The sequence below is a fragment of the Melospiza melodia genome, chromosome 24 (genome assembly GCF_035770615.1).
Source record: "Melospiza melodia melodia isolate bMelMel2 chromosome 24, bMelMel2.pri, whole genome shotgun sequence".
Taxonomy (NCBI): Eukaryota; Metazoa; Chordata; class Aves; order Passeriformes; family Passerellidae; genus Melospiza; species Melospiza melodia.
Genome location: NC_086217.1, coordinates 5,678,468 through 5,705,944, shown reverse-complemented (window position 1 = coordinate 5,705,944; position 27,477 = coordinate 5,678,468). Strand labels below are relative to the sequence as shown.

Sequence of the window (27,477 nt, the reverse complement as noted above, 5' to 3'; positions counted from 1 at the left end):
CTGGGGGTTGCTGCTCTGGCATGCCCAGGCCTGCTGACTTGCATCAGTTGTGGTGCCAGGACCCAGCTCTGCTGCTGTGGCAGCTCCTGCCTCTGCCAGCTGCTTTTTCACTGCCAGTGGGAAGGAGACTGAGAGTCACTGTTGCAGATGGGATTCCACAGTCACAGGTCTGTAAAAGGCAGAATGTAAACATCCTGTAAAATAATAAATCCAAAAAAACACACAATGAGGAGAAGTTGAGGTGAGGATTAAAGTACATGAGAAAAAATAACACAGTTATAAGGAGGAGCCTTTATTAGTCCTGCTCTGGTGGTAGTTGACATAATGTTCCTTGAGGCAGTAAGAAATGCAGTCATAAGTCTTTTTCTGTACTTGGACAGCTCAGCAAAATAGCCAAGGAGCACGTGCATTACAACTAAGGGAACCTTTGAGCCCATTTAAATCTGTTTCCTGAGCTAACTTAAATTTGTAACACATAAAAGGATAAGAGAATTACAGAATTCTGCTTTTTTTCAAATGCTAAGACAGAAACTTTGTGGATAATATTATTTAAAATTATTCTGTTCCACTTCATGGTGAGATTTTTTTGGCTTTACATTTTCAGTTTTCCCTCTAAAGAGTAAAAACCCTACAGTATTGCTTGTCTTCACAATAATGTTCATTTTGCAGGTCAGGGTGATCTTGCTGGATTCCCTGACTTGATTCCATAAATACTCCAGAGGAAGCTGAAGTGTTTCATATGTGACCAAGTGGAATCCATGCAGCATTTTTCAGACTAACACTGGATGTAGGGTGGGCTTTTCTTAGAATGCTGCCCAGGGCAAGAATTCAGAGATCAGAAAGTTCTTAGGTTCACCTTGTCCACCTGCAAAAATGATCCCAGGCAAGCATTCCCACCTTGTGGGTGTATCCCAGTGGTTGCTGCAGTCCCATCCTTACCTTCAGCTGTGGATTCCTGCTCTTTCCTAGTTTTCTGCTTCTGCCATTTGTTTGATCCTCCAGAGCAGTCATCTACTTCAGAAATTAAGCTGGAATTAAAACAATTTTCTTCTTTGGTTCATTCATTTCTTCCTGAAATGAATGGGTTGGTAAAAAGATTCACCAAGTGTCAGGAAGTCAGAAACTGAGACAACCTAGGTGCCAATGTTGTCATTTGTCTGAAGTGACATTTTAGTGTGGTCTCCATTGGTGATACACATGTTATGCTATAAATAAATCACCTTTGTGCTCTGTGTATGATTCTAATAAATTAGCCTTCTTTGGCTCCTCCTGCATCCCCTTTACATGAATGGCATGTGAAGGTTTTGTATTTGCAAACTTTATACTTAACAAGCACCAAGGAACAGAACGTTTTTAGTCCTTCTGAGAACCCTGATGGGAAGAACAGCAGTTTCTGGTCCTTCCCTGCCTCTTTTATGATTTGCTGGTATTTTTTAGGGCTTCAAAGATGAATGAAGATGGAGGGTTTTCAGCATCTGCTCTTTGCAAGGGGTGGGCCTGGGTGACCTTTAAAGGTTCCTTCCAGCCCAAAGCTTTCTGTGATTCCACAAGCTGAGGTTCTGGATATAAAACCTGCCCCCTTCAAGATACACAATTACATATTATATCTTTGGGGAGGGCTGGCAAAAGTACTCTTATTCTACTTGATTGTAGAATTCTGGTACTCACTCAGAGAAGGTGACTGATATAAATATTCACAAATTACCTTGCTTTAAATATGGAAGAATCTAGTACCTTATGTGATACTGATTTGTGTATTTTCTTTTCATTTGTTCCATTTTATTAAGATTTTAAAAGATGCAACAGTAAAAATTCCTCCATCTTTTTATCTGTGCTTTCTCTCTTTCAGTTGGATTTGCTAAAAATCAAGCAGTAATTCAGAGCTCAGGAACCTATCTCTGCTTTCTGGATTCAGTAAGTTAATGCATTTTGTCTAACTTGGTTTTCTCAATAAAATCCTTTCCTTTTTAATGGAGTTGCTGATTTGCTATAAGACAACCTGCTTAAAGGAGTTTGTTTAACGTGCTGGTTACTATTTATGGCTGTAAAGTTGTATTCCAACCTGTAGAAAGCCTTACATCATTCTTTGATTATATCAGATTTCACAAGCTGTTGTGAACAGGGCTGGGCAAGGTTGGTATTTAGGTGTTTTGAGGATTTCTCTTTCCCACATTCTTCAGAAAATTGTATTGATGAGAAACTAAGAGCTAATCTACTGGCTTTTTGATGTAAAATAGGAGAAGTCTCACCTTCCAAGCTGAATTTTTTTTTTTCCTGTCCTTTGTTGCATATCTTCTGTGAAGCCATTGAGCTCAGTAACCCGCAGATAAGGATCTCACTTATGCAGCTGAATATGCAGGAATGGTTTCACAAAGGTGCCCAGCTGAGCCCAGGAGTGGGGCCGTGTGCTGGGAGCAGGCAAGAAGAGCAGGACCTTCAAGGCTCACTGATCTCCTGTAATTTCACCTGAAGATTGATTTTTTTTCCCTCTGAACCCTCAGTTCATTGGAACTGAGCTATGGGTTAGGGTAAGATGAACTGGCTGCTGACAGGGTTGGTTTTCAGCTACAATTCAACTGAATATTATGATTGTCTGTGCTTGTAAAAAGTGGTGTGAGAGCAGGTTTGTGAGCTCTACAGCCATTCTCAGGTTTTAATTAGGGAAATCCTTCAGTTTGCAAACCACACCTGCCCTATCAACTTGATGGAAGAATTTTTTTTTGTTCATATGTTAAAATGTTGTGATTTTTGTGATATATTGTTAGTCAGTGGGGCTGTTTACACATCTAAAATAAAAAGAAACAAAACCCAAGGAAACTTGCTTATGATTTGCAAAGTTTGAGTATTCTAGGCTTGCATTACATTGCACAGGGCATTCTAGGGAGTCTGTGGGATGAGGAATGTGCGTGCTTGACCTGGCTGAAGTCATCTGAGTCCACCAGTACATGAATGAGAAATTAATCTACTCTTGTCCCAAGAAGCTTCCTATCTTCTGTATCAGAAATGTATAGCATGATGTACTGAAGTAAATTATGGGTTAGTCTTTCTTTTCCATCCAGGGAGATGTAGTTGTTTGAAAATCACTAGCAGTTAACTAGAAAATCACATTCTCTAAATGAAGTTAATTCATATTTTCATAGTGATTCTTCAGAATCCTCAATTTGTTATTTGCCATATATTCAAATCTTCCTGCTGCTGTGTATCTGTTGGCTGACTATTGCAGGAAAAAAAAAACATCAGGGAGTCAAATTACAGTTATTAAGGAATATAACTGGTAATGATACTCTATTTCTGCAATATTGTCATTAGCAGAAGTTTATATTTAATATTACCAAGCATTACTTGAAGTGAGCTGAGGATTTTATGGTTTACAGTGTGGATAAGCTTAGGAGAAGTTACAAAGATTTTCTGTTCTATGCATTTCTATTGCTTCTTCAAATCAGAGGCATTCTGGACTACCAGAAGCCCAATCTTGTTACAAAAGAAATATTAAATACCTGGCATTACTTAAATGTATTTTCTACTGTCTCCCCTTGTGACTACCATGTTTTGCTGAAAACAGATCAGAGCCAATAAAATGGATGTGGAAACTGCTACAAGTCCAAAAATTGCTCAGTGTTTTGGCTGTAGTTAGTAAATGTTGTGTGCTAGTAGCTGGGGCACAGATGTTGCCAGCTGTTTAACAACTCTCCTTCCACACACCACCTACCTTCTTCATTTCAGTCACCAGTCCAGCATCCAGCTCTCTAGGAAGGAATGTTGATATCAGCCTGCTGGAATGTGCTGCAGCCATGCCAAGGAATTGACCTTCAGAAGTGCAGCCACAATTTCAGCTTTGCTGCAGGTGGATGCGGAGAGGAATGGAGCTGTTTGTGCACGTCACAAATGAGTGGAGAAATGCATCCCTGGCTTTTTGTGCATTCTTTGTTTTCTCTGTGAAGTGAAATGAGTGGATGAGCATATTTGAGAGCATCTTTGGAAGTGCTGGCTCCAGCAAGGCTGTTTTTGCTTGCCATTCCAGCTGGAGCCAAGCTGCTCGTGTTATGTCTCTCAACACAGATTTCTGAGGACAACAAACTGGGAAGAAATGTGGAAAAAAAAGGTTACAGGTCTCAGAACTGTCAGAATTTGATCAGCCTTTTCTAGTGTGAAGTGGCAGCTGTTGGACTAACAGCTATTGTGGAGATTTTTACTGTGGTTGTTGTTACAGATTTCACCTCCAAGCTGCTGAGGCATTTTTTCCCCTCTGGGAAAACAAGTAGAAAAATTGAAGCTACTTAAAAATTTCTTCATAATATGGGAAAATGAGGGCTAATTTTGCAAATATATTTCACTGTTAGCTTTTCTTCTTCAAATTGTCTGCATATATGACTTTATCTGCCAGTTTCATTGTACTGTAGCTGTAGTTTATCACTTCTCTGGGGTGGTGCCATCTTTTTTAGGAGCATTTACCCCCTTGCAGCACAGCAGAACTCTTACACTAAAAATTCTGCTTTGAACTGCTGTTTTCATTGACATGCACATAAACATGCCTCTACTTGTCTGAAACTGGATTTCTTTAAAAAAGGATCGTGCTTTCATTTAATCGTAATAATCTGTGGAGTTCCAGGTTTTATTTCAGGTTGTTTCAGTTTATTTCAGGTTTATTCTGTGGAGTTTCCAGGTTTTATTTCAAGTTTATTCAGTGTTGTTGGAGAGTTTCTGACTGTTAAAGAAGAAACATAAAAATGTGTCCTTTTTTGACCTGCAGTGTTTCAAAACCAGTCATAATCACTTGAGAACTTAACATGCTTGTTTTAATCTTTTGAAAGGCTCTGTTGGCAATGTATCACAATTTCAGAGATTCTCAGGCAGTTCAAAGATATGACTTTAAACCATGTTCCCACAGTGTCACTGCTTGCTAATTGTTCAAAATTCCATGGGGACACAGGTAAGTTTTGTTCACCAAAAATAGGGTGAACCACAGCAGGTTTGTCATTCCTGTGATGGAATTGGCAGCTGCTGACCTGTTCCTTTTGGTTTGGGAGATTGGTTTGCATGATTTAAGTTGGGAATGGTAATTCTTTATTGCTGTGTGCATAATTGCTCAATTTCAAATTGCATGTGTTCCTTGAGGTTCAAGTTCAAACCCACCTCGTTGAGGGGTGTTGCTAAAGGCCTTGGAGGAAGATGGTGGGACCTTCTCCAGCCAGGTGTGTCAGGCACACTCAGTTATAAACAGATTGTTTTTCCAGCCTCTCAAACTTCCTGGGTTTGGAAGCATGGATTTCCTTTTACTTGCCATTGTACATTACAGGCATTAATAAATTTCTGAAATATTCCTCCTCTATTTCAAATTAGTCTGTATTTCTTAGGAAACTAAGATGTGATCAGATTTTCTTTCTATTGTTGTTTAACATACTGTTCCTTGGGAACTTCTCCTCTGATTTAAAAACTGAAATAAGCTGTTACACAATTAGCAGGTGTGGATGTAGTGGTGAAATCCATTACCCGAAGAGTTGTCCATCTTTCCTAATCACTAATGAGCCCTAAAAAGTCAAAATACAAGTGCTTGAAGGCATCATCCCACTCATTGTTTTGTAAAGATATATTAAAACCAGATTAAATGTCTCTGTCTGGTATGAAATGTTAAATGAAGAGGCAAACCTTCAGAATTTGGTTGCCATAACCTCTCCCTACATATGTGTTCATCTATTCAGCAGTTAAAGAGGCATTTGGAATCACTGGGAAAGGTTTTACTCTTGTCAGGGTTTACTGGCTTTGCTGCTGAGCACCTTGTGAGTTACCTGCTTCACTTCCCTGCAAACACATCATTTTTTTCAGTGATCTATGAGCAAAAATCAAGGTGATCTCCAATGACCACAGAAAAGCAAGATATGGGAAGGCATGTGTCTGTATTTGTTGAATAAATGCACTGAGGTGGGAGCTGCTTCTACAGCAAAAGTTTCCTGACCAACTAATAGTGATACTTAATTAAAAGATTCCATTAAAAAGATTGTCAGACTCATAAGAGCACCACATAGATCTTTCCATGTAGACCTATTTGTTGCTATGCTCAAAAAAAGGAAAGGTGCTCAATGTAGTCAGCTTCTTAAATTTGAAATGTTTTCTTTGTTGTCCCCTTCTTTCTCAGTTTAATTTGGGAGTAGAAACAGAAAAGTAGCATTTTTTCTTATGATTTTTTTCTTGCAAGTACTGACAGATGATTAGTCCCAGGTGATTTGTGGGTGCCATTGGAGTGCCTGGTTCCAGTGAGTTTGATGGTGTGGGGCTGTTCAAAGAGCAGCCCCTGGAGGATTGCCTGGGATCAGGGTATTTCCTTCAGCAGAGCTGCTGACAGGCCACTTTTTGGAGGTCCCAGGCATTTCACTTTCCTGCTTCAAGAAGTTGAACTGAACAATGGCAAAGAAAGATTTTCCCTCCAGTCTGAGCAGGTGCAGGATAAATGAATGGACCATTTGATGAATTGAAAGATTTTGGAGATGCCATATTGTTGCTCAGTGAGTGAAACATTCCTCCCGCTGCTGCTGCTGTTGTATTTTGAATTTAATAACTGTGATGGGAAGAAGGTGCTGTTGTTATGGGAGTGGAGTGTATCAGCTCTCAATCCTTTTTTTTTTTCATTTTGAGCAGCCAAATTTGAAGGAGTTTGTGGAAAAGCAGGAGATGCTGAGTGTGTAATGTGAGCTTAAGAAAGCACCTTAGTACTGACCTATAATGTTTTGTTTGCTGTGAACTTGCCCTTGGTTGCAAAAAGTAGATGTGTATTGTGCATTGAATTGTATATTTTGTTTTACTTTCTCAAGTGCAGAAGCACCAATTTTTAAGGGAGAATGATGAAGTTACCACTGTGGAGCCCAATATGCTCCACATAGCCTGGCTGAAGGAGCCAGCTTTTATATTCCAAGTATATGACTAGGGAAGGCATGCATTTATGGTGCATTTATTTTAAATTTCTTTTCTTTTTTCCATTTTTTCCATGGAAGAAATTTCTCTTCATCCTGTCAGCTGAATGTCTGCTAGGGGACAACCATTAGAGACTTCCATGTGAACAGAGAAAATTGGATTTTATTGTAAACTTCTGTTTTGTTAAAATTATTTTTCAGTGTAAGTCACTGCTACTGTTGTTATCTTCCCTACCCTCACCTAGGAAACAGAAACAAACTAAATATACTTCCCTTTTTTGTATAGGCCTTTTTTTTTCTGTCTGAAATGAGTAAAAAATAATTTGGAAAGTGTTTGCCTGATTACTGAGGTTTTATTCTCAGTATTAAACCAGAAAAAAAAAAAAAGAGATGACCAAACTCTGCCTGTAGAAACCAAAGTCTGGCAACACATTTGCTGAATTCAATATCATAAGTGCAACAGCTTTGATAGAAAATTTGTGATGCATTGTGTACCGTTGGGTAAATATTTTACCCTCTTAACTGTTTAATACTATAGTTGCTAAAATTCCATAATTTTAAGGTGCTCCTAATTTGTGGTACAATCACTTTGGATTTATTTTGGTTTTAAAATACCAATTATTTGGATTTATTTTGGTTTTAAAATACCAATTTTAAATCCATCAGAGTTCCCTAAGATTATTTCACTATAAATGCATTTACATTTCACTATAAATATTTATTATAAATAAATAAATAAAACTTTCCAGTCACACGTAGTGAAGAGTCTGTCAAAGTTGGATTTTGCAGTTACTTTTCTCATAGCAACCTGAATTCAAAAAAGCTGAATGATGGTTGAATCTCGTTTCTGTCTGGGATGTGATTTATATTTTGTGCTCATGTTATAGTATTATTATATTATTCATTAGTATTATATATAGTCTATACTATATATAGTATATATAGTATATATACTATATACTATATATACTATATATAGTATATATACTATATATACTATATATAGTATATACTATATATACTATATATAGTATATACTATATATAGTATTATTATAATAATCATTATTATAGTATTTGGGATTATGTCCTAAACTATTCTTTTTTCCCCCCCATCTTTCTTTCTCCTTCCATGAACTCAGAAGGTCTCACAGAACCATCCAGCAGTGCAGTGTGTGTGTAAAGCTGCCAATAAAAAAATGAGACAGAATTATTAAAAGAAATACAGGTCATGCAGGGTAAGAGTTCATAGAGTTTTCCAGCATTAGAGAACAAAGCTGTATTAATAAAAAGAGGCATTTAGAAGTTTTTGTGGTTATAGTGCCCCCTCTTTAGCTGGAGTTTACAGAATTCTGATGCTCTCTGATAGCCTAAGCCCCAGATCTGTGAGTTTTGCCAATAGCATCAAACTGCCCCAGTGTTTTCTTAGGGGAATGGGGCCATTCCTGTCAAACTGGGTGGTTGTGAAAACATGACACCGACCTCTTTGGTGCATAGGTTATTTTGATTTGGTTTGAATGCTTTCCATGCTGATTTAACCTTTTTCAATCAAGTATATTATTTTTCATCTTTGTGAATGTGAGAGTTCTCTCTTGTGTGAGATCATGAACAGTGAGATCTTTTAGCACAAGAGCAAATGTTTTATATTGTAAAAAATGAGGGTAATGTTGTTCTGAGCATTGAAATTCCTGCCTTTTTGGTAGATTTCCCCTTTTTTTCTCCTTTTTATCTCTTCCTCCCCCCCCCCCTTTTCCCCCCTTCTTCTCCTTTTTCCTCCTTTTTCCTCCCTTTTCCCTTTTTTTTCCCCTTTTCCCCTTTTTTTCCCCTTCATTTGGATTTACCAAGAAAACATCTAAGGCTCCTTAGCAACTTTTAAAGGAGTGAACACAGTTCAGTTAAAATATATCTGCTATTGCTTGTATGAAAACCAGGTTTTAATTCACAAAAATCAGCTCTGTGATTGGCACAAAGAAATAGAATTATGATTTTTCTTGTGGGAAATAGGGTGAAGGTTTTATGGGAACACTTTCTTGAATTCTGGTGCTCTATGGATAAAGTGGATGAGGTGAGAAATAATATTGTTGTAGTTTTGAAGTCATGGGAAATCTGAAGGGTTTTTTTGCTCTATTGGCTTTGAAAATCAGGAACAGCTGTCATGTTTATTACTAAACATATCCTAAATGGAAAATGCTTTTGACAGTGTAGTCCTCCCATCTTTTATAAATTTATGTGTGATAAGAGTCAGTTTTATTATTATTTTATCTTTAACCTTGAATTGTATTAAACAGTTGGATCTACTTCTGAAACTTTTTTATCATGCATGTTTTGATAAAACTATAGGGGCACCTTTATAGCAAGGTCATTCAGCTCTTCAACCTGAAGGTATTTAAGCACTAATATTTTTTTTTGTTGCTGTTGGCTTGATGGGAAGTTTTAATGTGAAAGTGGTTGGAAATTCAATATTGAGGGTTTGTGCTTTAATAGGAAAATCAGAATTATTTCAGTGTGAGGAACTGTTAAAAGGGTGTCTGTAGAACAGGAATTCAGGGCTCCTTTGAATTATGTTTGCCTGATTAAGTTTATTTGGAAATACTCTGAGAAGAAATAGGCTCTGTTAGCTTTAACGAGTATTTAAAAAAGGCTGATTCTTTAAAAGGGGGGAAATATGGCACCAACATGGAAAAGAATATAGGTAGAAACCTTAGGGGCCTAAAAAATTTAGGAAAGAAAAATTGTGCTGAAGTTTCTATAAACTGTGAAATCACTGTCTAGAAAGGATTTAATTTTGAACAGGAAATATAATTTTGAAAAGAATATCTCTTAACAATTAAAGGTAGGACAGCAAAGTTACTGACTTTTCACAAAACAACCTATCCTTTTGTATGTAAATAGAACAGATCTCTGTGCTGCCAGTGGAAGAAGTACTAACACAAAATTTAAATCCAGATGGTGTGTCTTAAAGCCGTGTCAATGCTAATGCATTCTGTGAGTGTGGGTACTTCCCTTTTTCCTTTTCCTTAGAATTTTCTCATTTCACCAGTACTAGTTTTTTGTGCCCATGAGATATGACATATTTTTAGATCTAGAGACCAAAGGCTTTTCATTTTCAGTGGAACAAGTCAGATTGCAGAGAGCATTTCCTCACATTGCTGCTTTAACTGAGGGTAGTTCCTTGTCCTCACACTGCCCGTGCTGCTGGGGCAGTTGGGAAAGAGTTGGAGAGTTTCTTGAGAAATAAATGTGCAATGTGAGGGTGCTGTGGATGTGTGGTGAGATCACAGCACCACTGTCACGTAGTAGTTTTGATCACTTCCAGCTCCAACAGCATCCAGTTCAATCCACAAAAAGTGTCAAGTCTCCTCATATCTGTTCCATTTGCATTTCTGACTGCCAGCCAGTAAAATGATGTTCATTTAGCAACATATTCTAATGTGTGTCAGTGGTGTTCTGTGACCCTTTTTATGTTCACTAACAGTGTGCTATTTATTCCAGGATGATGTGATGATGCCACAGCGGGTTAGGCTGCAGCACCAAGTTGCCATTCAACACCCAAACAGTGTGAGTACTTTTTTCTTGTGTGTATTTCTGGGTTTTTCTTTGACAGAGTTCCGGATACATCTTTAAAAGGATATGAAAATTTCACAGTGGGGCTGGGGGAGGCAAAGCAATAACCAGTGTATTCTTTTCCTTTATTTTTAATCCTTGCACTGAATGGGAGCTTTGATTGAACTTCTTTTCTTCCTTTTATTTTCTCTCTTCAGAAAACCAGATCTCATTACAACAGTGATACTCTTTTGCAAATAAGTATATAGGTTTGGCTAATGTCTGTAATCTAAAGGAGAATGCCTTTTTTATGTGGCCTTTCCAAGTCATATGAAAAACTGCAAAGGATTGGCTACAGCTATGGTTTATCTGCTTTTAATAATTAAGGAAGTGTAAACCATAGGGAATGTAGGGGTTGTTACCAGTGATCAACTGGCCTAGAGTTCAGCTGATGTTTCTCTCTCTGTCTGCCTGTAAAATGAAACATTATTAGAATTCCATTTTTTATTCCTGTGAAATAAACTGTCAGGTGTATTCTGTGAGAGAGTTTTTCTCTGATCTATATGATTTTGTGTTTATATGGTTTTCTGTGATTAGGGTCAGTGTTCTTTAGAGGGAGTTTGTGCATATGTTCTGTGCATATGTTCTACTCATCCAAAGATTGTATTTATATATATATATAAATATATATATTTAAAAAAAATAACTATGGCAGTTAACTAATTTGTCAATACTACTGACAAATGTATTCCTTTATAAACTTAAAAACTGAGTTTGTTTTGTCAGCAAAATCAGCCTTATTGTTTCCACATCTCTGACATTTTCTCTTGTGATACTTCAATGTGCCAGAGGTTTCTGGAAAGGAGAGGTTGATTGACTTGATCTGTCATGAAGGTGTTTCCTGCAGGTATCTGAACAAAACACACAGTTTTAGGATTATTGCTCTCTGTCAACTAAACACCTTTTGAACTTTTTGAACTCCAAAAGACACTTTTTTTGGCTGAGAGATGTCTGCCAAACAACCTGCTGCTTAGTGGTGGGATGTGTACCTGCTCATCACACCACCTGTTTTAGGGCTCTTCTGAAATCTGATCATCCTTACAATGGGATTTATTAAATTGTAGCTTTTACAGTACCTGAGTAGCAGTTAACCTAACTCACATTACAAACACAATAAAATGATGAATCCAAAGTTGTTTTTGTTCTGATATCCATCAGTTAATGTAATTCTGGAGTCAGATGTCAAAAAACCAGAAAGGCAGGTTGATCCAGTATGCTGGTTTTATGGAAATTAGTGCTAAGAGCTATCATATTTCTTGCTTATATGGATTCTATAGATGTAAATTAAAACTTTTTTAATTAGACTAAATTCAACGGAACAGTTTGTAGTCTTTTTAGGAAGTACTTCAACTGTTTTGTTTATATTCTGTTATCCTTTAGTGCCCAACAATCCTCAGTATGAGCTATTAAATGACAATCAAACGGTAATAAAGAGGGCCTGAGCAGACTGAAGGGCCTTTATGATCTGTTCTAAGCATCACAAACCTGTTACTGCCATGTTCCAAATTCAGGTGAATTTATGGTCCTGTTTCAGTCTGGTATTTGTGGTGGCCCTGCCTTGGCTGGGTTCTGTCACTCTTCAGAAGGATGGGGTGGTGGGAGACAGAGAAGGTGGAAAAAACCTGTGGGTCAAAAAAAAATTATTTTTTATTAAAAGCAAAAGGAGCTGTCCTTTGTTCAGTTTGGATCTGACTGCCTTGCCCACCCTCAGCCTTGTGGAGAGGGAAAATGTTGGAGAGAGCCTTGGGAGGAGGGCTGAGAGCACTGGTGTGTTACCAGCACACAGCACTGGAGGGGCTGGCATGGTCAGAATTAACTCTATTTCCACCAGAGCCAGCACATTTTCCATGTTACAGGTACAGAAAATGTGTGGGATGCCTGGGTGAGGTGTGACCTGCTGGTTAACGTTGGATCTTAGAGAATTCTAATTCAAAGGTCTGAAGGAGAAAGGGGAACACATCCACCTGTTTCTAGTGAGCAAATAGATCAGTTTGGCCCAGAGCCCCTCAACAAGTTTGACAAAAGTTGGCCTCATCACAAATCTACTGACCAGTGGCAGGGTGGACTTCTGTTCTTAAAGAATGATCTCTCTGCTGTCCTCAGGATAATCATGCCATTCAATTTTCTGGCCTTGGTAGATGTTTGGGGATGTTTGAATGAAGTTTTGTTCTGTGTTTGAAGTTCTGGCCTGGCTTCAATCAGTCTGATAAACCAGAGTAGGTGGAGGGGAAAAACTAATTAAAACAAAAAGCAGAAGGTTGAGAAATGCCTGTGAAGCAGTGAGCTTTTTTGGTTTGTTCCTGAAATTCTAATTTGCAGAATTTGCACTTTCCACTGTTTTGCAACTTCTCCTGATCTGGATTTTTGACTTTATGCAGTCTCAATATACTTTCAGAAATTTCATTCCTAATCCTAGTCCTGCTGATCGTTACTGGGAATCAGATTTGAAGATCAGCCTGATATTGTAGGCTTCAGTCTGCTATTGTTGTTATTTTTGATCAACAGGTAGGAAAATCTCAAACTTTGCCCATCAAGAGAAATCTCCCAGGTTCTAATTAATCCCTGAGGTTCTTCCTCTTTTGTGTTACTCTTAAATGCAAATTGCCTTGCTCTGATTTGAAGCCTGGTTACTAAACAGCAGAAGATATCAGATGCCTCTGGGATCTTCCCAACAAATTATTCTTTAAAGAAACCTGTGTCTCCATCTCTGAAAAAGCAAGAAGCTTGCCCCAGGTTCAGGTGCTGGAACACTGAGGTAACAGCAGCAGTGTTTGTGTCTCATTTCCTGGATCAGAGACTCCTTAATTGTGCTTTAAAGAGTGAGTTCATTTCTATTCTCTTAAGCTGCTCTTATCTGGGACACTTTTTAAAAATAAGGCTTGAGGGTGGAACTGTTCTGACCTTGGAAATGTTCAGAGTGGAGGATTTTGGATCTCAAAATACAAATCACTAATGCATTGTGCTTTTTGTTGAAGCACACCTGCTGTCACCTTGTCCTCTGGTGACTATTTTACATCATCTCCAAGTCCCCCTGACATGAATTCTGTAAATAGACAAAAGTTTTTGAGACTCTGTGTATTTATGCTACAAATTCTTAAATTCTGCTTAAGACATATCAGGCTCAGTGCAAATCCCTACTTTTAGCAGTTGTGAAGCTCAGGGACATCACACTGGTTTTATTTATCCATGATAAGCCAGGTGTTGCTTATTTACCAACCACAAAACATGTATGCTTTGTTGGCAGCTAATTAATAGGAGGATTCAAGCTTCTATTTCCCTTAATTCTGAAAAAATCATGCCTTCATATCTTATATTCTGTGCTCTCCTGGAGCTCCAACCTGGTGTATGTACTGGTGTTCTACAGAACAACTTTCTAAGTTTGGAGTAGCCCAGGAAATTATTTCCCAAATCACACACACTGTGCAGTCTTTCACTCTGCCTCTCATTAATTCTATTATTTAATTTCAACAGGGTTACCCTCTGATTTCGTGTTACCTCAAAGATTTTTTTTTCAAGGAGAGAGGGGATGTCAGTTGGATCTGCTCCCTGGTTGCCTCATTGCTCTGGGCATGCTGAAGGAGAATCACTGGACCTGGGAATGATCTTGAAGACACTGAGTAAAATTTAAGAGCTTATAAAATAACTAAACTTTTCCTCACTGTCCCCTTCCTCAGTGAGAAAACAGCTGGAGTGAGAATGTGTGAAATAGAAATAAAGAACCTTTCCTTTTGTTTTCTCTGGCTCACTGGGAGGTGAATCAGTAGCAGTGTCACAACGAACACCTTTCTATTTGTTGTGAAATTACAATCCTCTGTCTCAAACAGGTAGGATACCTGGGCATGTGAGAGAACATGAATATACATTTGCATTTCTTCAATGAGCAATTCTCACTATTTTGCATCTCTAAAGCAGATTTTTGGCATATTCTGTAGCTTGGCTTTAGATCAAGAGCAGCAGTGCCTAAAGCCATTTTTATCTGTTGATTATCTGCCTGTGTTCACCAACTGCCTGAATTCTGCATATCTTTGATGGTTAATGTGACTCTAAGATAGTCGAGGGGATTGAGTGAATTGAACAATTCCTGGCTGGCACGGGGAGCTGGTGGCTCACAGACCTGTTCACCTGCCCTGGGAGAGCTGAAACAAATATTGCACAATTGGCCAAGGAATTCGAGAAAGCAGCAGATGAATGAGAACTGAGCTGCTTTCTTTGGGGCACAGCTCTAGGCCAAAGGCATTGACTGTTTACCCCCTACCCCTGAACTTCACAAATTAACTGTATTTAGAAGTTAAGAGGATTTTTTTTTCCCCTTTTGGTCTGGAAACATATATTTTTTTAATTCTGAAAGTCATAATTTAATACATTTTTTTTTCATGTCACTGTACCCTGTGCTGTTCTGCTTGTTGGGACCTGGCACACCTTTCTGCCATGTGTTAGAAAGTAGCAAGACTGTTTTTTCCTCTCTCCCTTGGAGAATGTTCTGCTTACAGAGAGCACTAGTTTGAGTTGTATCATTCTTTTCTTCTGGCTAAAATGATCACATCCACTTGATTCTGTAACTTTGTTGTGTGAAAAACAGTGTTTGTGAGGTTTTATTAAACTGCCATAAAGCAGAACTACGTAATGCTGAATGTAACCTCCCTGTGCTCCATTTAAATTCAGTTCTGTACCTCTGTTTAATTTGCATCCTTCCTGTGTTCAGCAAGGTTGTTGGTGATCTCTCATTCTGCGTCTTTAATTCTGAAGCCCAAGTTTTACCATCTCCTCTTAAATTCTTTGTCCTCCAGTTGTGTCATCAGCTGAGCAGATTTTCCTTTGATAAATGCTTTATTTTGGATGTGAAGTTGATTAAAATCTTCTTTGCATAGAACTTAAATAATCTTTTTTTTTCTCCTTGTTAATTTAAATAATCTTTTTTTTTCTTCTTAGTTAATTTGCAGAGCTCTCCTTGTGCCTCCCTTACTCTGCAGGTTTGAGACAAATCAGTGGGAGCTGCCCGGGCCTGTCCCAGCAAGCACTGCCTGTAGAGATAATTTTGATATAAGAATTAATTCATCCAACAGTTATTGGAGAGACATTCATTGAGTGCTGTCATGTCCTGGATGACAAATCCAATTTGTTTGCATGAACCTTTTAGCAGGAATTGGCTCCAATAAGGGGCTGAGTAGATCTGAGTAGATCTGGTATAGACAGAAGGAAAATGAAATTATATTCCTGAGGTGATTACATGCAGCTGTTGATTCTCCAACATGAGTTGATTTTTTATGTCCAGAGCAATATTTTCATGAACTAGTCTTAATTATTCTGGTCAGCAAAATGTTTTTTTATATTCAGTTCCCTTTTACTGCAAACGATTATCAAACTACCAAGTCTTGTACATTCTTCTCCAGCATATGGAAAATATAATTCTGAATTAAGGCTACCCAATATAGATACTTATAAAAACATTTACAGATTTCACTTCAGGAAATTGTCATTAGAGGCTTTTAAAAGGAATTTATAAGTATATAAAATGTATATGTATATGTAATTAATAAATAATAAATCAATAAACAGTAAATTACTTTTATTTTTATATAAATATAATAAATAAAAATAAAAGTAATTGATTGTTTATTAATTTATTATTTATGAATGTTTGTTAATTATATATAATATATAAATAATTTATTATTTTTGATAATCTGTCTTGGTTTGGAGAGTAGAAACTAAAGCAGCAGTTGTGTGAAGGTTTTGTCAGAAGTGGTGACATTGGAGTATGTCTAGAGGAAAAAATATAATTTATTTTCTTTTTTTCCACTGGAGAATATGAAAATTCTTTCTTTGACCATGTGAGAGTATTATTTTTACATTTTTGGTAATTAGGCCTTTCCATGTGTATCATCCAGATCTGCTGGAATTCAGCTGTGTCTTTGCTTTTTATTAGGCAGCTTCCTTAAAGATCTTTTTTAATTTGGTATTTCTGGAAAAAACCACAGAGCGTTTTCAAAGTCACGATGTCAGCCTAGGTCTGTTCTACATTTAATCAAATACCCCAAATGGGAAACAGCCCAACTGACACAACTTTGTGATTAAATTTGTGTTTAAAATGGCCTCCACATGCCAATAACACCATCAAATGATTGTGATTACTGGAGTTTGATATTCATGAAAGACTGACTGTAATGTATTTCATTCATGTAAACATATTTTCATTTTTAAAACTACATCTGAAGCATAAAATGTTTGAAAATCAAGATTCCCTCCTCCTGGTGTTTAGACATTCTGCTGAGGTGATAACTATTGCAATCCAATGAGACTTTGTGAAGCTACAGAGAAAAGAAATTTACTCGAAGTTTTCCCCAAAATGTCATGTTCAAGCTTCATGAATTCACATGTGTGACAACATATTTTAAATCTTCCTGTGTTGTGATGCTCTGCTGGGCTGTTCTGATTACACCATGACTTCTTATTTTTAATATAAGTTCACTAAAGAAAATTCAGACTTCCTTGGTTTTTGATTACTCTCGTTTTATGTGCTGAAAATGAACATGTAACATCCTTTTGTGGACTTTGGACTTGAACTAGGGTCAAGTAGAATGTGTAACAGGTGTTCTTAAAAATGGATTGCTCCAAGATAGAAGCATCTGTGGAAATGGATATTCATCTGACCTAAAGGCTTCTTTGGGGACTCAGCAATATCAACATATTTTATAATTTCTAAAACATGTTTTAAATACACCAGGGTGTATTTTGTATATTTACACCTAATGCAAATTACCTCACAGGTGTCATGTTTTGAAGAACAATTTCCTCTCTTGGAAATGATTGGGAGAGGAAACACATTTTACTACTTTCTTCCTGCAGTATATACTTTTGGGAAGATTTGAACCACATAAAAATATTTCTCTAGTTTATTTTTCCTTTTTAATTGCATTAAATAGTGATCACATAATCTTTCTTAAAGGAAATTACTGCATAAAATTACTTCAATAAAAATAATTGAAGTAGGGTTTGGAGACAACAGAGGGGACATCTACCTTTCCTTCAGACAAAAGATGTGGGCTTCATGAACTAGAGCTGCTCTTAAACATTCAGGATAAGGTAACTCTTAAAAGGGTTCTTTAATACAATTTATTTATAATAAAAAATAACTCTTATTAGCTTTTTATTTTAGGATTTTTCCATCTGTGTGTTCTCATAAAGAGGCATATTGAGGAAAAAGGTGTTGTGCCCTTGAGATAATCCTCCCTATTTTACTTGTTATTTGGATAATCTTTATTTTCACTGAACTTTATCTAGGATCAGATGTTATGATTTTCTAATTACAGCATCACTAAGTACTTAATGACATTCTCTTCAAGGAGGTTTACATCATTCTGTCATATTTCTAAAATGAAGCAGAACACTGCACATTTTTCCTCAGAGTGTAGAAGCAAGATCTGTACTTTGTGTAACTTTTGAAAGTTGCATTTATTTTGTACAGAAAAGCCATGGGTTTTTCATGCTAAAATGGATATTTTTTCAATAACTGTTTCAATAATAAAGTTCCTTGAGAGAAGATACATTATATGAAGTATTTCCTGGGTGTGTTTGTACTTCCAGTGCCCACTGCCTTGTGGAGAGTTTGTGCTTTTGCCTGCCTTTGTTCATTTCCTCTTCTTTTAAAACAAGGGTGGAAAAGATTGGGATAAAATTGAAGACCTATTATTTTTTCATCCTCATTTCCTCTTTAGTACATAGGCTGCCTCCTGAATAAGGAAGATTGTTTGTGGTAAAGGAAGCTCTAGTGATTAAAAACTCAAAAACATCACATCTGCAGAAAACGCCTTGGTTTTAATTATTGCCGACTCATTTAAACTTTTGTTTCCTCTCTCCCGCTTCCTTTTCCACTTCAACGTGCAAGGCGAAACATAAAACTCCAAAATGATGAAACTAAGAAACATCCCCATCTGAATATTGCATTTCAGAACCACTGGTGAAAGTTGGAACAAGTCCTGACGTGTCTAACTGGGTACAGAGCGCTGGGCTTTGCACATGTCACACATGGGACTGAAATTCTCTTTTTTCACCTCACAGAACACTTCTGTACCTCACAGGACAGTGATTAGAGGTGGCTCTGAACAGGATTTGGTAATGTGTGTAATAATCCTGCCCAGTTCCTCTGAACATGAGCATAACTCTGAAATTACTGAATGTGCTCGTTGGATTTTTATTTCCAGGGTGCTGTGACCTGGAGAACCTCAGAGTTATTTTTGTTATTGTTATTTGTACTGCTTTAGTGGTATCATATTCCTGTTGTTCTGGCTTTATAGTTCTCTGAAGATGTTTTCAATGCAATAGAATAAAGAACATGTCTGTGACATTCATTCTGATAATGTTATTTAGGTACAATTCTGTAATTGTGAGAAGTGGTGGAGTTATTACAGAAGAGAGATTCAGGTGCCTAAATAAAGACCAATAATGTCATTTTTACTCCTGTCTGAGACCATCTAGGCAGGACTGGAAGGTAGTGGAAGCTTTGGGTGAAGCAGCACTGTAGGGCCATAAACTGATCCTATATTTGGCCACTTCTTCCCTACAGAGCTCACTTTAAGCCACTTTTGTTTTTAAAATTTACTTGTGTTGCCTTTTAGTGTATGTAATTGTTGGTACTTAAGATAAATCCCCTATTTTGTGCTCTTACTGTTCTTCCTGTTACTGTTTCTTGCTGCCATAAAGGATATTCTTTTATATTTTTTCCAGAGACACTAATGCTGATTGCAATTAAATAAAAAGCTAAATGAGTTCTAAGTTACCTTTAATACATTAAAAAAATAATTAACTCTCTAGAAAGAAAATTACCTTATTGCTGTGGTAGCAGAAAGGATTTTCTGCCCTGATGAGAATTTCACTTTTTCCTGAACTGACATAGTCCTTTGCTATGAGCAAGAAATTTCTGTTACTCATTGTTCATGGTACTGTTTCCTATACAAGTAATATTAATATTATTAATATAAAAATAATATAGATTATTAATTATACAAGTAATACTAATATTGCATTTCACCAAGTTTCCAGTAGGAAGAAGAAGGCTATTGCATTTATTGTATATATTGTATAGTTTAATCTAGGTACAGGTATATACCTAGATTAAACTATACAGAAACTCTCCAGAATTTGTAATAATAGAAACAAACTTGTCTAATTAGATCAAAAAATAAAACTTGGATGAACTCTATTTTTGCATAGAAACACACACATAAAATACTGAAAAGAATATTTTTGATGCAGAGTTTGTTGGAAGGAATGGGTGTAATACAGGCCAGAAAGATTTTTATCAAAGTATTTGAAATGTTATGAGAAAAGCAACAGTGAAAAACTTTTCACTTCAGTTTGAAAGCTCTAAGGAAATACTCAGTGAATATAAAACCTCTGTGAGGCTTGGAGGAAATGGAACCAGTGTGCAGTTGCTTGTGCTGCCACACCTGACACAGGGGAGCTGGAGGGAGCTGTTTGTGCTCTAAATAATCTGATTTTCATTGTGTGAAAGAAGCTGGTTACATGAGCTGGGCTTTGCAGATGCTGAATCAAAGGCTCACCTTGGTGGTGTTTATCTTGCAGGCACAAGGCAGAAATCCCAGTCACGAGTCAGAGTCCCATTGGGAGGGAATGGCACAGCTGAAGGGCACAGAGGTGGGGGATTTGCTGGGCTGAGGATCTGGAAATAAACCTGATTGCATCGTGGCAATTTTCACATTTGTCTGTAAAACAAACTTCTTAAATGATGATAAAAGTGGCTTTGTGTGGTGGTGGTTCTGCAAATGGGAAGAAAGCAGCTCTTAGGGCAGAGGGGAGTGCAAACACAGCACTTCCTGCAGCAGTTAACTTTGTTAATGAGCTTGCAGCTATTTTCCTGTTGTGTTGCAAAGTTACATTTCCAAAGATTGTGCTCCAAATTATGGCTAAATTCAATGTAACCCATTGATTTTTCTTATTGCAATACCAGTAATTCCTAAATAACAACTTTATTTGGTGAGGATTTTCACCTATTTTTTTTTCCAGTTCCAAAAAGCTCAAAGCACTTTAAGACCTGAAATATAGAACCAGTGTGATGAGTTAAAATTGAGAGAAGGGAATTGAAGCATGCAATGGAATTATCTGTGTGGCTAGATGAAAAAGGAGGGAATTTTGGCTTAGACTTGAAGTCAAACTCTAGAAATGACAAACAGTGATGTATAATCAGAAAAGAGCTGTTAGGATCCAATTTAATGGCACTGCTGTCTGCCCTCACCTCTCCTCATGTGTGGACAGATAATTGATCAAACCTGTTCAATTTTCTCTTCAAGTGGGAGGAGTTGGGATTTGAACCAGTTGTTCTTCAGGGAATTATATTCCTTTAGCTGAGCACCTGGATTCAACATTTGCTTTAGTTGGCTTAAATTACCAACAGCATTTATGAAATTATCAGTCAGCTCAGAAATTAATATAAAAATGTGAAACTCTGTCCTCTGCTTCTAATTTAAATTTCAAGCTGCCAGGAAAGAGATGACTGCACTTCCTACTTGGCTGTAATTGAGAAACAGGTTTTCAGAAAAACAAATTTGAAATTCTCCTTTTTAATCTCTCACCTTTTGAAAGCTCTTTGTATTCTGTATCTGTTCAGCTTCACTGTGACTCTTTAAATAAAGAAACTAAGTGTCCATCTTGTGCTGTTATAGAATAGCTTGAGATATAAAATAATTTTTCCCTTTTACCTTTTATGCAGAGTTTTGTAAAGTGCCTTTGAAAGTTAGAAAAACCGAGGATATGCAAGAGAAGGCTAATGAGGTCTTGATTAATGAATACTAGAAAGAGTTCTATTTTTAAATAAAAACCATCCTTGCAGCACAGGATAGACTACATCTGACATGACTTTTGCAGGTTTTTATCTCTATGAACTCTTCTAATTAATGTTCAGTGTAAAAGAGTTTTAGGTTAACCTTCTGAAAATATCTTTGTTTTACTTAGCTGTAGTGTGAGGGTTAAGTTAGGATGAAACTGAAGTTTTCCACGGTAATTTGTTGTTGTCATTGAGGAAACATTTCCTAGTTCAGAGACATTCTGGTTTATTCTTCTGGGATAAGCAAATAACATTTTCTTTTTCTCCATGCTTATTATTTTGATTGTATTTAATCATATTCTAAATTGTGATGTTTCATTGCCAGCAGTCCCCCAGCAAGATCTTCTCATGGTGTTTTTGTTCCCACATCAAAAGTATTCACAATTGCACATGCAGAGCTCTGCCCTGGCTGCTCACATCCCTCTGCAGTTTAAAGCTCTGCAAACACAGACACCTGGAAGATTTATGAATGCTTAGGGTGGAAAATAAACCAAGGGGGTTTCCCACCTGTTCTTGAACAGAACTTATCAGAAATTAGTGTTCAGAAACACTAAAAACCTGTGGTGTTAGTTCTCAGTGGACAAACACATCCTCAGTGGGAAGCACCTGAAAAATCAGGAAGAGAAATGGAGAGTTACACCATGATGGGAGTGCAGTAATTGGTATAAAACAGTTGGTATAAAACAGTTTATACTTTGCATAAATTATTAAGTCCTGTGGTGCCCTGAAGGTTTTTTGTAGACTGCAGATTTCAGGAGGAGCAAACAGCAGAGTTCTGTCCAGTCACACTCCTGGGGTTCTCCTCAGCTTTTTCCTTCTCTAATCAGAGATTTGTGAACAGTTCAGTGTTTCCATGAAATTGCATTAATATGTGTCTGTGCATACATGTGATCCTGCTGATATTCTCTGATACATATTGGAAGCTTTCTCATCACCTACTGACATGATAATATTAAAATTCATATTTTAAATTAAAATTCATATTTAACCCCTACAGCTACAGAACAGCATTAGATTTGGAGATATTGCTCACATGGGTGGACAGTGCTTCAGTGACCAAATTAAAATCAGGTGTCTGCACTGTTCTGCCATGAACAAAATAAATCAGAATATGAAGGGGATTTTGCTTATTTTATATTAATTAAAAGTAATAGGGGGTATTATAGGTTATGGGACTGTTGGCAGGATTGTCTGGTGTTACTCAAGTTCCACTTTTCATTTGCTGGAGTAACTTTTGGTTGAAATTTTGCATTCTAGATGTCTGCCTATGGAAAATTTCTTTTGAAAATTTCAACCAAAATTATTCCAATATTCCCAAAAATGAGGTTATTGTAAAGATAGTCCTCAGTGTTTCCTAGAGATCTTTAAAGTCTGTAACTATTTAACATTTGAACAGAGCAACTGTACCGTGTTACCTTATGAACCTAGAAGGGGGCTAGTAAGGACTGTGTAGATAATTCCTGGAGTTGCCATGTCCTGAATGTTTATTTTGTGATACTGTTTTGTTGCCACGTGGGTGTACAGAGTTTAACCTAGGGGCTTTGTGTAATTCTTCTTTAGATCATTGGTTGCCAAGTGAGAAGAGAGCCACTGGACTCCACTGAACGATACACTCGCTGGATCAACAACCTCAGCCAGGAGCAGCTCCTGACACAGGTACCTCTGCTTCAGCTGGCTCTGAAATTACCAAAAAACAGCATAACAGCTTGATTTGGATGGACTTTTTTCAGTCCATCACTTGATAGTTTATTAAGGTGATCAGATTTAAACATAGTTTGCTCAAGAGAAGCCAAGGTTGTGGTGCAGGTGATCATTGCAGAGCAATGACCTCACCCTGAGTGAGAATGAAGCTTTCAGGTCTCACTGCCTGTGTTAGCTACATGTGCTTTCATGTTCTAAAATTATGGTTTTCTTTTCAAAAAGTGGATTTCAATAAAAAAGGGGGAAAAAATCTTTCTTGAGAATGGTTCTTCTCCCACCCAAGGTACTGACCACTCCTGTATCTGTTTAAGTTTTGCTTGGGATGATTTTAAAGCAGCAGTTCTTCGGGCATTAAACATTGGGCTCATTATACATTGTTTGTAAGTGAGATGCATCTTGTGCAACTGAAGATGACAGTTTTTGGCATAAAGAACAGTTGTTTCATTAGGCAGGAGGCCAATGCTGAACTAAAATAGAGACTAAAAGAGACTTTGGCAAAAACAAGTTAAGCTGTGGAAGAAATCAATCCAGCTTGTGGAGGAATGTTGTACAGAATATAAGAAATCTAATGGATGGTTTGCAGAAAACATCCCAGCAGGCTGTGAGATCCAAGTATTTGGGCTTGGGTTTTGGGATGCTGTGTTAGAAAGACATTTGGTTTTGATTTCCTTGAATTTAAGTGGTTGAAAAGATTAACATATCCTTATTTGTTAGACTTCATTGTAAACTCCATTATACCCTAACTCCAAAAACACACTGGCAGGCCCCACTATGGTCATTGTAACACAAGGAGTAATCTGCAGACCTTGTTTAAAATCAGTGGTATTACAGCTCCCTGTAATTCACCAAAGCAGAGTAATTACAGAAAAAGTTACCCAAGGAATATTTGGATTTGCCTGTGAGTGTGGCATTAGAAAAAATACAGATTTAAACCAGTGTATTTATCTGACAGCATCTGGATTACTGCTCTGGTGAAAAAAAAGAAAAGCTTGAGGATGTAAAAGCTTGTCCTACACAATCTGAAGTGTTTCAGCTAAATGACCACTTAATCTTTGATGAATTAAGTGGAAAATTAAAACAAATATTCTGATTTTGAGATTATGCAAAAAAAACCAAAAAACCAAAACCCTTGTTTTAAATAAGATGGGAATCAATGTGTTCTGGAAGAGATTATTTAATATTGTGTTTCCAACAGTAGGATGCAAATATGATGACCTGGGAAGTCCCTTGCAATCTTACATGCTACTAATACTTCTTAAAACCTTAATAAATGCATTATTTTTCCGTATAATTTAGAATCACACAATTTACAGGTAGATTAGCAGTTTTGGATCAAACATTGGGTTTGGAACCAGCAGAACTTGTGGTATTTAATGAGTTTAACAAGATGAGCTTTACAGATTCACACTATTTGTGTGTTCCTCATTATTTTTATCGTTCTACCTGTTCTCCATTAAGCTGAATGCAGAAACAGAAGTTCCTCAAAGACAGTACATTTCTGAGAATTCCATGAGTGTCTGAAGTTTTGGAGAAATTGTGCTGCACCAGCTCCAACTCACATATTGTTAAGCACCACAGGCTCCCCTTGAGGGAGATTTTAGGTGCCCAATTGTCAAACCTCAGCTGTGACACGATCCTGGGGCACCTTGGCTTTCCTAGCTTTGGAGCTGGAAGAGCTGCTTGGTTTCTGTGAGCACGTGGCACTTCTGCTTTTGTAGTCTTCTGATTAACAGTTCACATAGGGGCATAATTATTTTGCTTTTTTTTTTACTTAAAACAGTGTGGGACAGAGGAAGAATTGGGAGTAAAAGCCATTTCGGCTGTACTCTAATAGTTTAATCAGGGTATGAATCAATTATCTAAGGTCCCACTCATCTATCCATATCATATGCTTTATTTTGTGTTTTTTTAAACTCCCTTCAGTACACAAACCCCCCAAAATCTATAATGATGGACCTGTGCTAATGGATTTGCAGAATCTCTGAGAGGAGCAGTGCTTCAGGGAATTGAGGAAAATTTGCTTTAATTTACAGCACATTGTAAATTAAATAAATCTGCAGCAGATTCCTGTAGTGAAAGCGCGTTTAGCTTTTTTAGCTGTCTCTGTACTCAGTGCCCAGCTCTTTCCAGTCACTCACTTCTGCTGGGTTTCCACACCATGCACATGCAGATTATTTGTGCTGGGAATGGGGAAACCAAGGGACCAATTCCAAAAGGAAAAAACAGCCAATTGTCAAGATCATGTTGTTTATCAAAATGTTTATGTTATTGATCAAATAATTTCCTGTGGCCCTGGATTGCTCTGCTGGGCAGTACCCAGAGCCAGGTTTGGGAGTTGTGGTTGGAGACAGATGTTTTGGGAAGTGCCTTCAGACACCTCTGTGCTGGATGCTGGTTTGTTTGGATTTTATTTTTTTCCTTGAGTCAATACCAGATTTTTGGATCAAATGTCCATCCCCAGTCCTCATGCTTAGAGGATCTTTCAATACAGAATGCTGCCAGCATTTTAACTTTTCCCTTAGCCCTGGCCTCTTGATGCTTACTCATCCATTAAATGTTTCTCTAAACAATTATACTGTAACATTCCAAAGATACTTTATGGTATGCGTGAAATTTCAGAATATATACCCCAGAGAGTGTGGTGGGAGTGAGAGTACAAAGAGAGCATGATGATGAAAAAGCTACTTTTTAAAAGATCAATATTTGCTTCTTCAGTGTTATCTTCTGCATAAATGACAGGTGAGCAAACCACACTTTTATGGGTATACTGATATAAACCTTAAATGCATGTGTTCTGAAGACTTGCTCTTTCTGGCCAAGAGTAAAAAAAAAACAAATAAAAAAGGATAATTTTAACTGTTCAGTAAGTGCAGATCACAGTGACAGGTACAGGAAGAAAATGAGCAAACAAATTAAGAGAACTGGCTGTTTTGATGTTGAAGTAAGTGGAAAAAAATGTAGATTAAAACTAATCCAGTGGGATATCTGAGTCTAAATTGTGCTTGTAAATGTGCCTGAGGTTTGATCGTGCAGCCCTTCTTTTACACTGGAAATGTTTACTGGGCTGTGTAAGTGAAAAGTTCTGAATGGTTTTAAGGTTGGATTAATTGCACAAATATTTATGCAAGTCACTTTTAAGGACTGTAAGTAAAAGGGCTGAGTTCATGACCACATCTGTTCAATCACTGCTTTGGGTTAGTTTAGTCTCTCAGCCTGTGAAGTATTCTGTGCAGCCTGAAGCACAATCTCACCTCACCTACCATTTTTTCCTCCTCAAAGACAAGACATTTCCACCCCTTCACGTGGTTTTTGACTTAGGAAGCAGGCAGCAAACTCAGAGTGACTCCTGAGGAGCCTCCTGCCAAAAGGAAGGGCCTGTGGGTGATAAGGCTGGACTGGAGATAAGTAACTCATGTAGATAAATAACTGAAAAAGCCTCAGTGATTCTGGGTGACTGTGTCTGTATGACTTCCTGATACATGCTGGACTCTGCAGGTTATCTTGGAGCTCTTGGTGTTGGATAAATCTGGAAATTGTCACAGGTGGTTTGTGGTTCTCAGCAATAATCTCTGCCAACCACCTGAAAGAAGAGCAATAATTAACATTTCATAGCACACACAGCTCTGTGCTCTAAAAGATGCCTGTTACATTTCACTGACAGCTTTAAAAACCTCTTTTCTACTTACTAAGTCATCCTTTATTTGAGTTTAATTAATATTTGATAAAGATTCATGCTACAAATCAACATTTACTACAGATGCTCATTTTGGCAATAATTCCAGCATGGTGGTGGAGTCAGAGTATTCAGCTTTTTTTAAAGGCAAGAAGGACCTGACAACATGGCTGGACCTTTTCTTTCCATCAATTCAGTGCACTCAATATTCCATTTTCATCATGTGGCTCAATAAGGAACTTCTCAGTGGTGGGAGTAGATTGCAAGTAGGATGAATTTTCCAGGTGGACCAAGGATTGAATATCTCTGGCTTACAGCAGCTGTTTTTTTGTCTACCTACAGACAGAAAATTCCACTTTATTAGTGCTTGGGTTGGCTGTCCATGTGTGACAACTGAAATAATAATCAAGGCAGCAATCTGACGGTGGATGTATGCAATGCCTGTTGTCTGGTTATGTTAGTAAAGGCAAAAACTGGCCAGAGGGAAAGGCTTTCTTACTTAAGAATGAATAAAACATGAAAAGGCTGATTGAAATCCCCTCCACCCTCCCCCTCCCTCCCTCCCCCCATCTTTGCCACTATTAATGGCTCACTTGTGTTTGTTGTCTTTCAATAAAAAGATACTCAACACTTCCTTGGGATTTTTTTTGATCATTGTTTCCTCTTCCTTGACCCATATTATTTTAAAATGTGGCATTAATAGTGAAACCCTGACGTTTTTCTGCTGAGTGAAACAGCCAAAGTTGCTGGTTATTA

General features: G+C 37.4%; 1 protein-coding gene across 3 annotated transcripts in view; it reads left to right on the top strand.

The window, feature by feature from the left end:
* The window catches only part of B3GNTL1 (UDP-GlcNAc:betaGal beta-1,3-N-acetylglucosaminyltransferase like 1), a 107,018-nt gene that overhangs the window by 6,868 nt on the left and 72,673 nt on the right, over positions 1 to 27,477 (top strand). For all 3 annotated transcript variants that reach the window (XM_063175631.1, XM_063175632.1, XM_063175629.1), the window contains exons 4-6: positions 1,850 to 1,914; positions 10,397 to 10,462; positions 22,908 to 23,003. In XM_063175631.1, the coding sequence (XP_063031701.1) occupies positions 1,850 to 1,914; positions 10,397 to 10,462; positions 22,908 to 23,003 (227 nt within the window). The remainder of the gene's footprint in view (positions 1 to 1,849; positions 1,915 to 10,396; positions 10,463 to 22,907; positions 23,004 to 27,477) is intronic.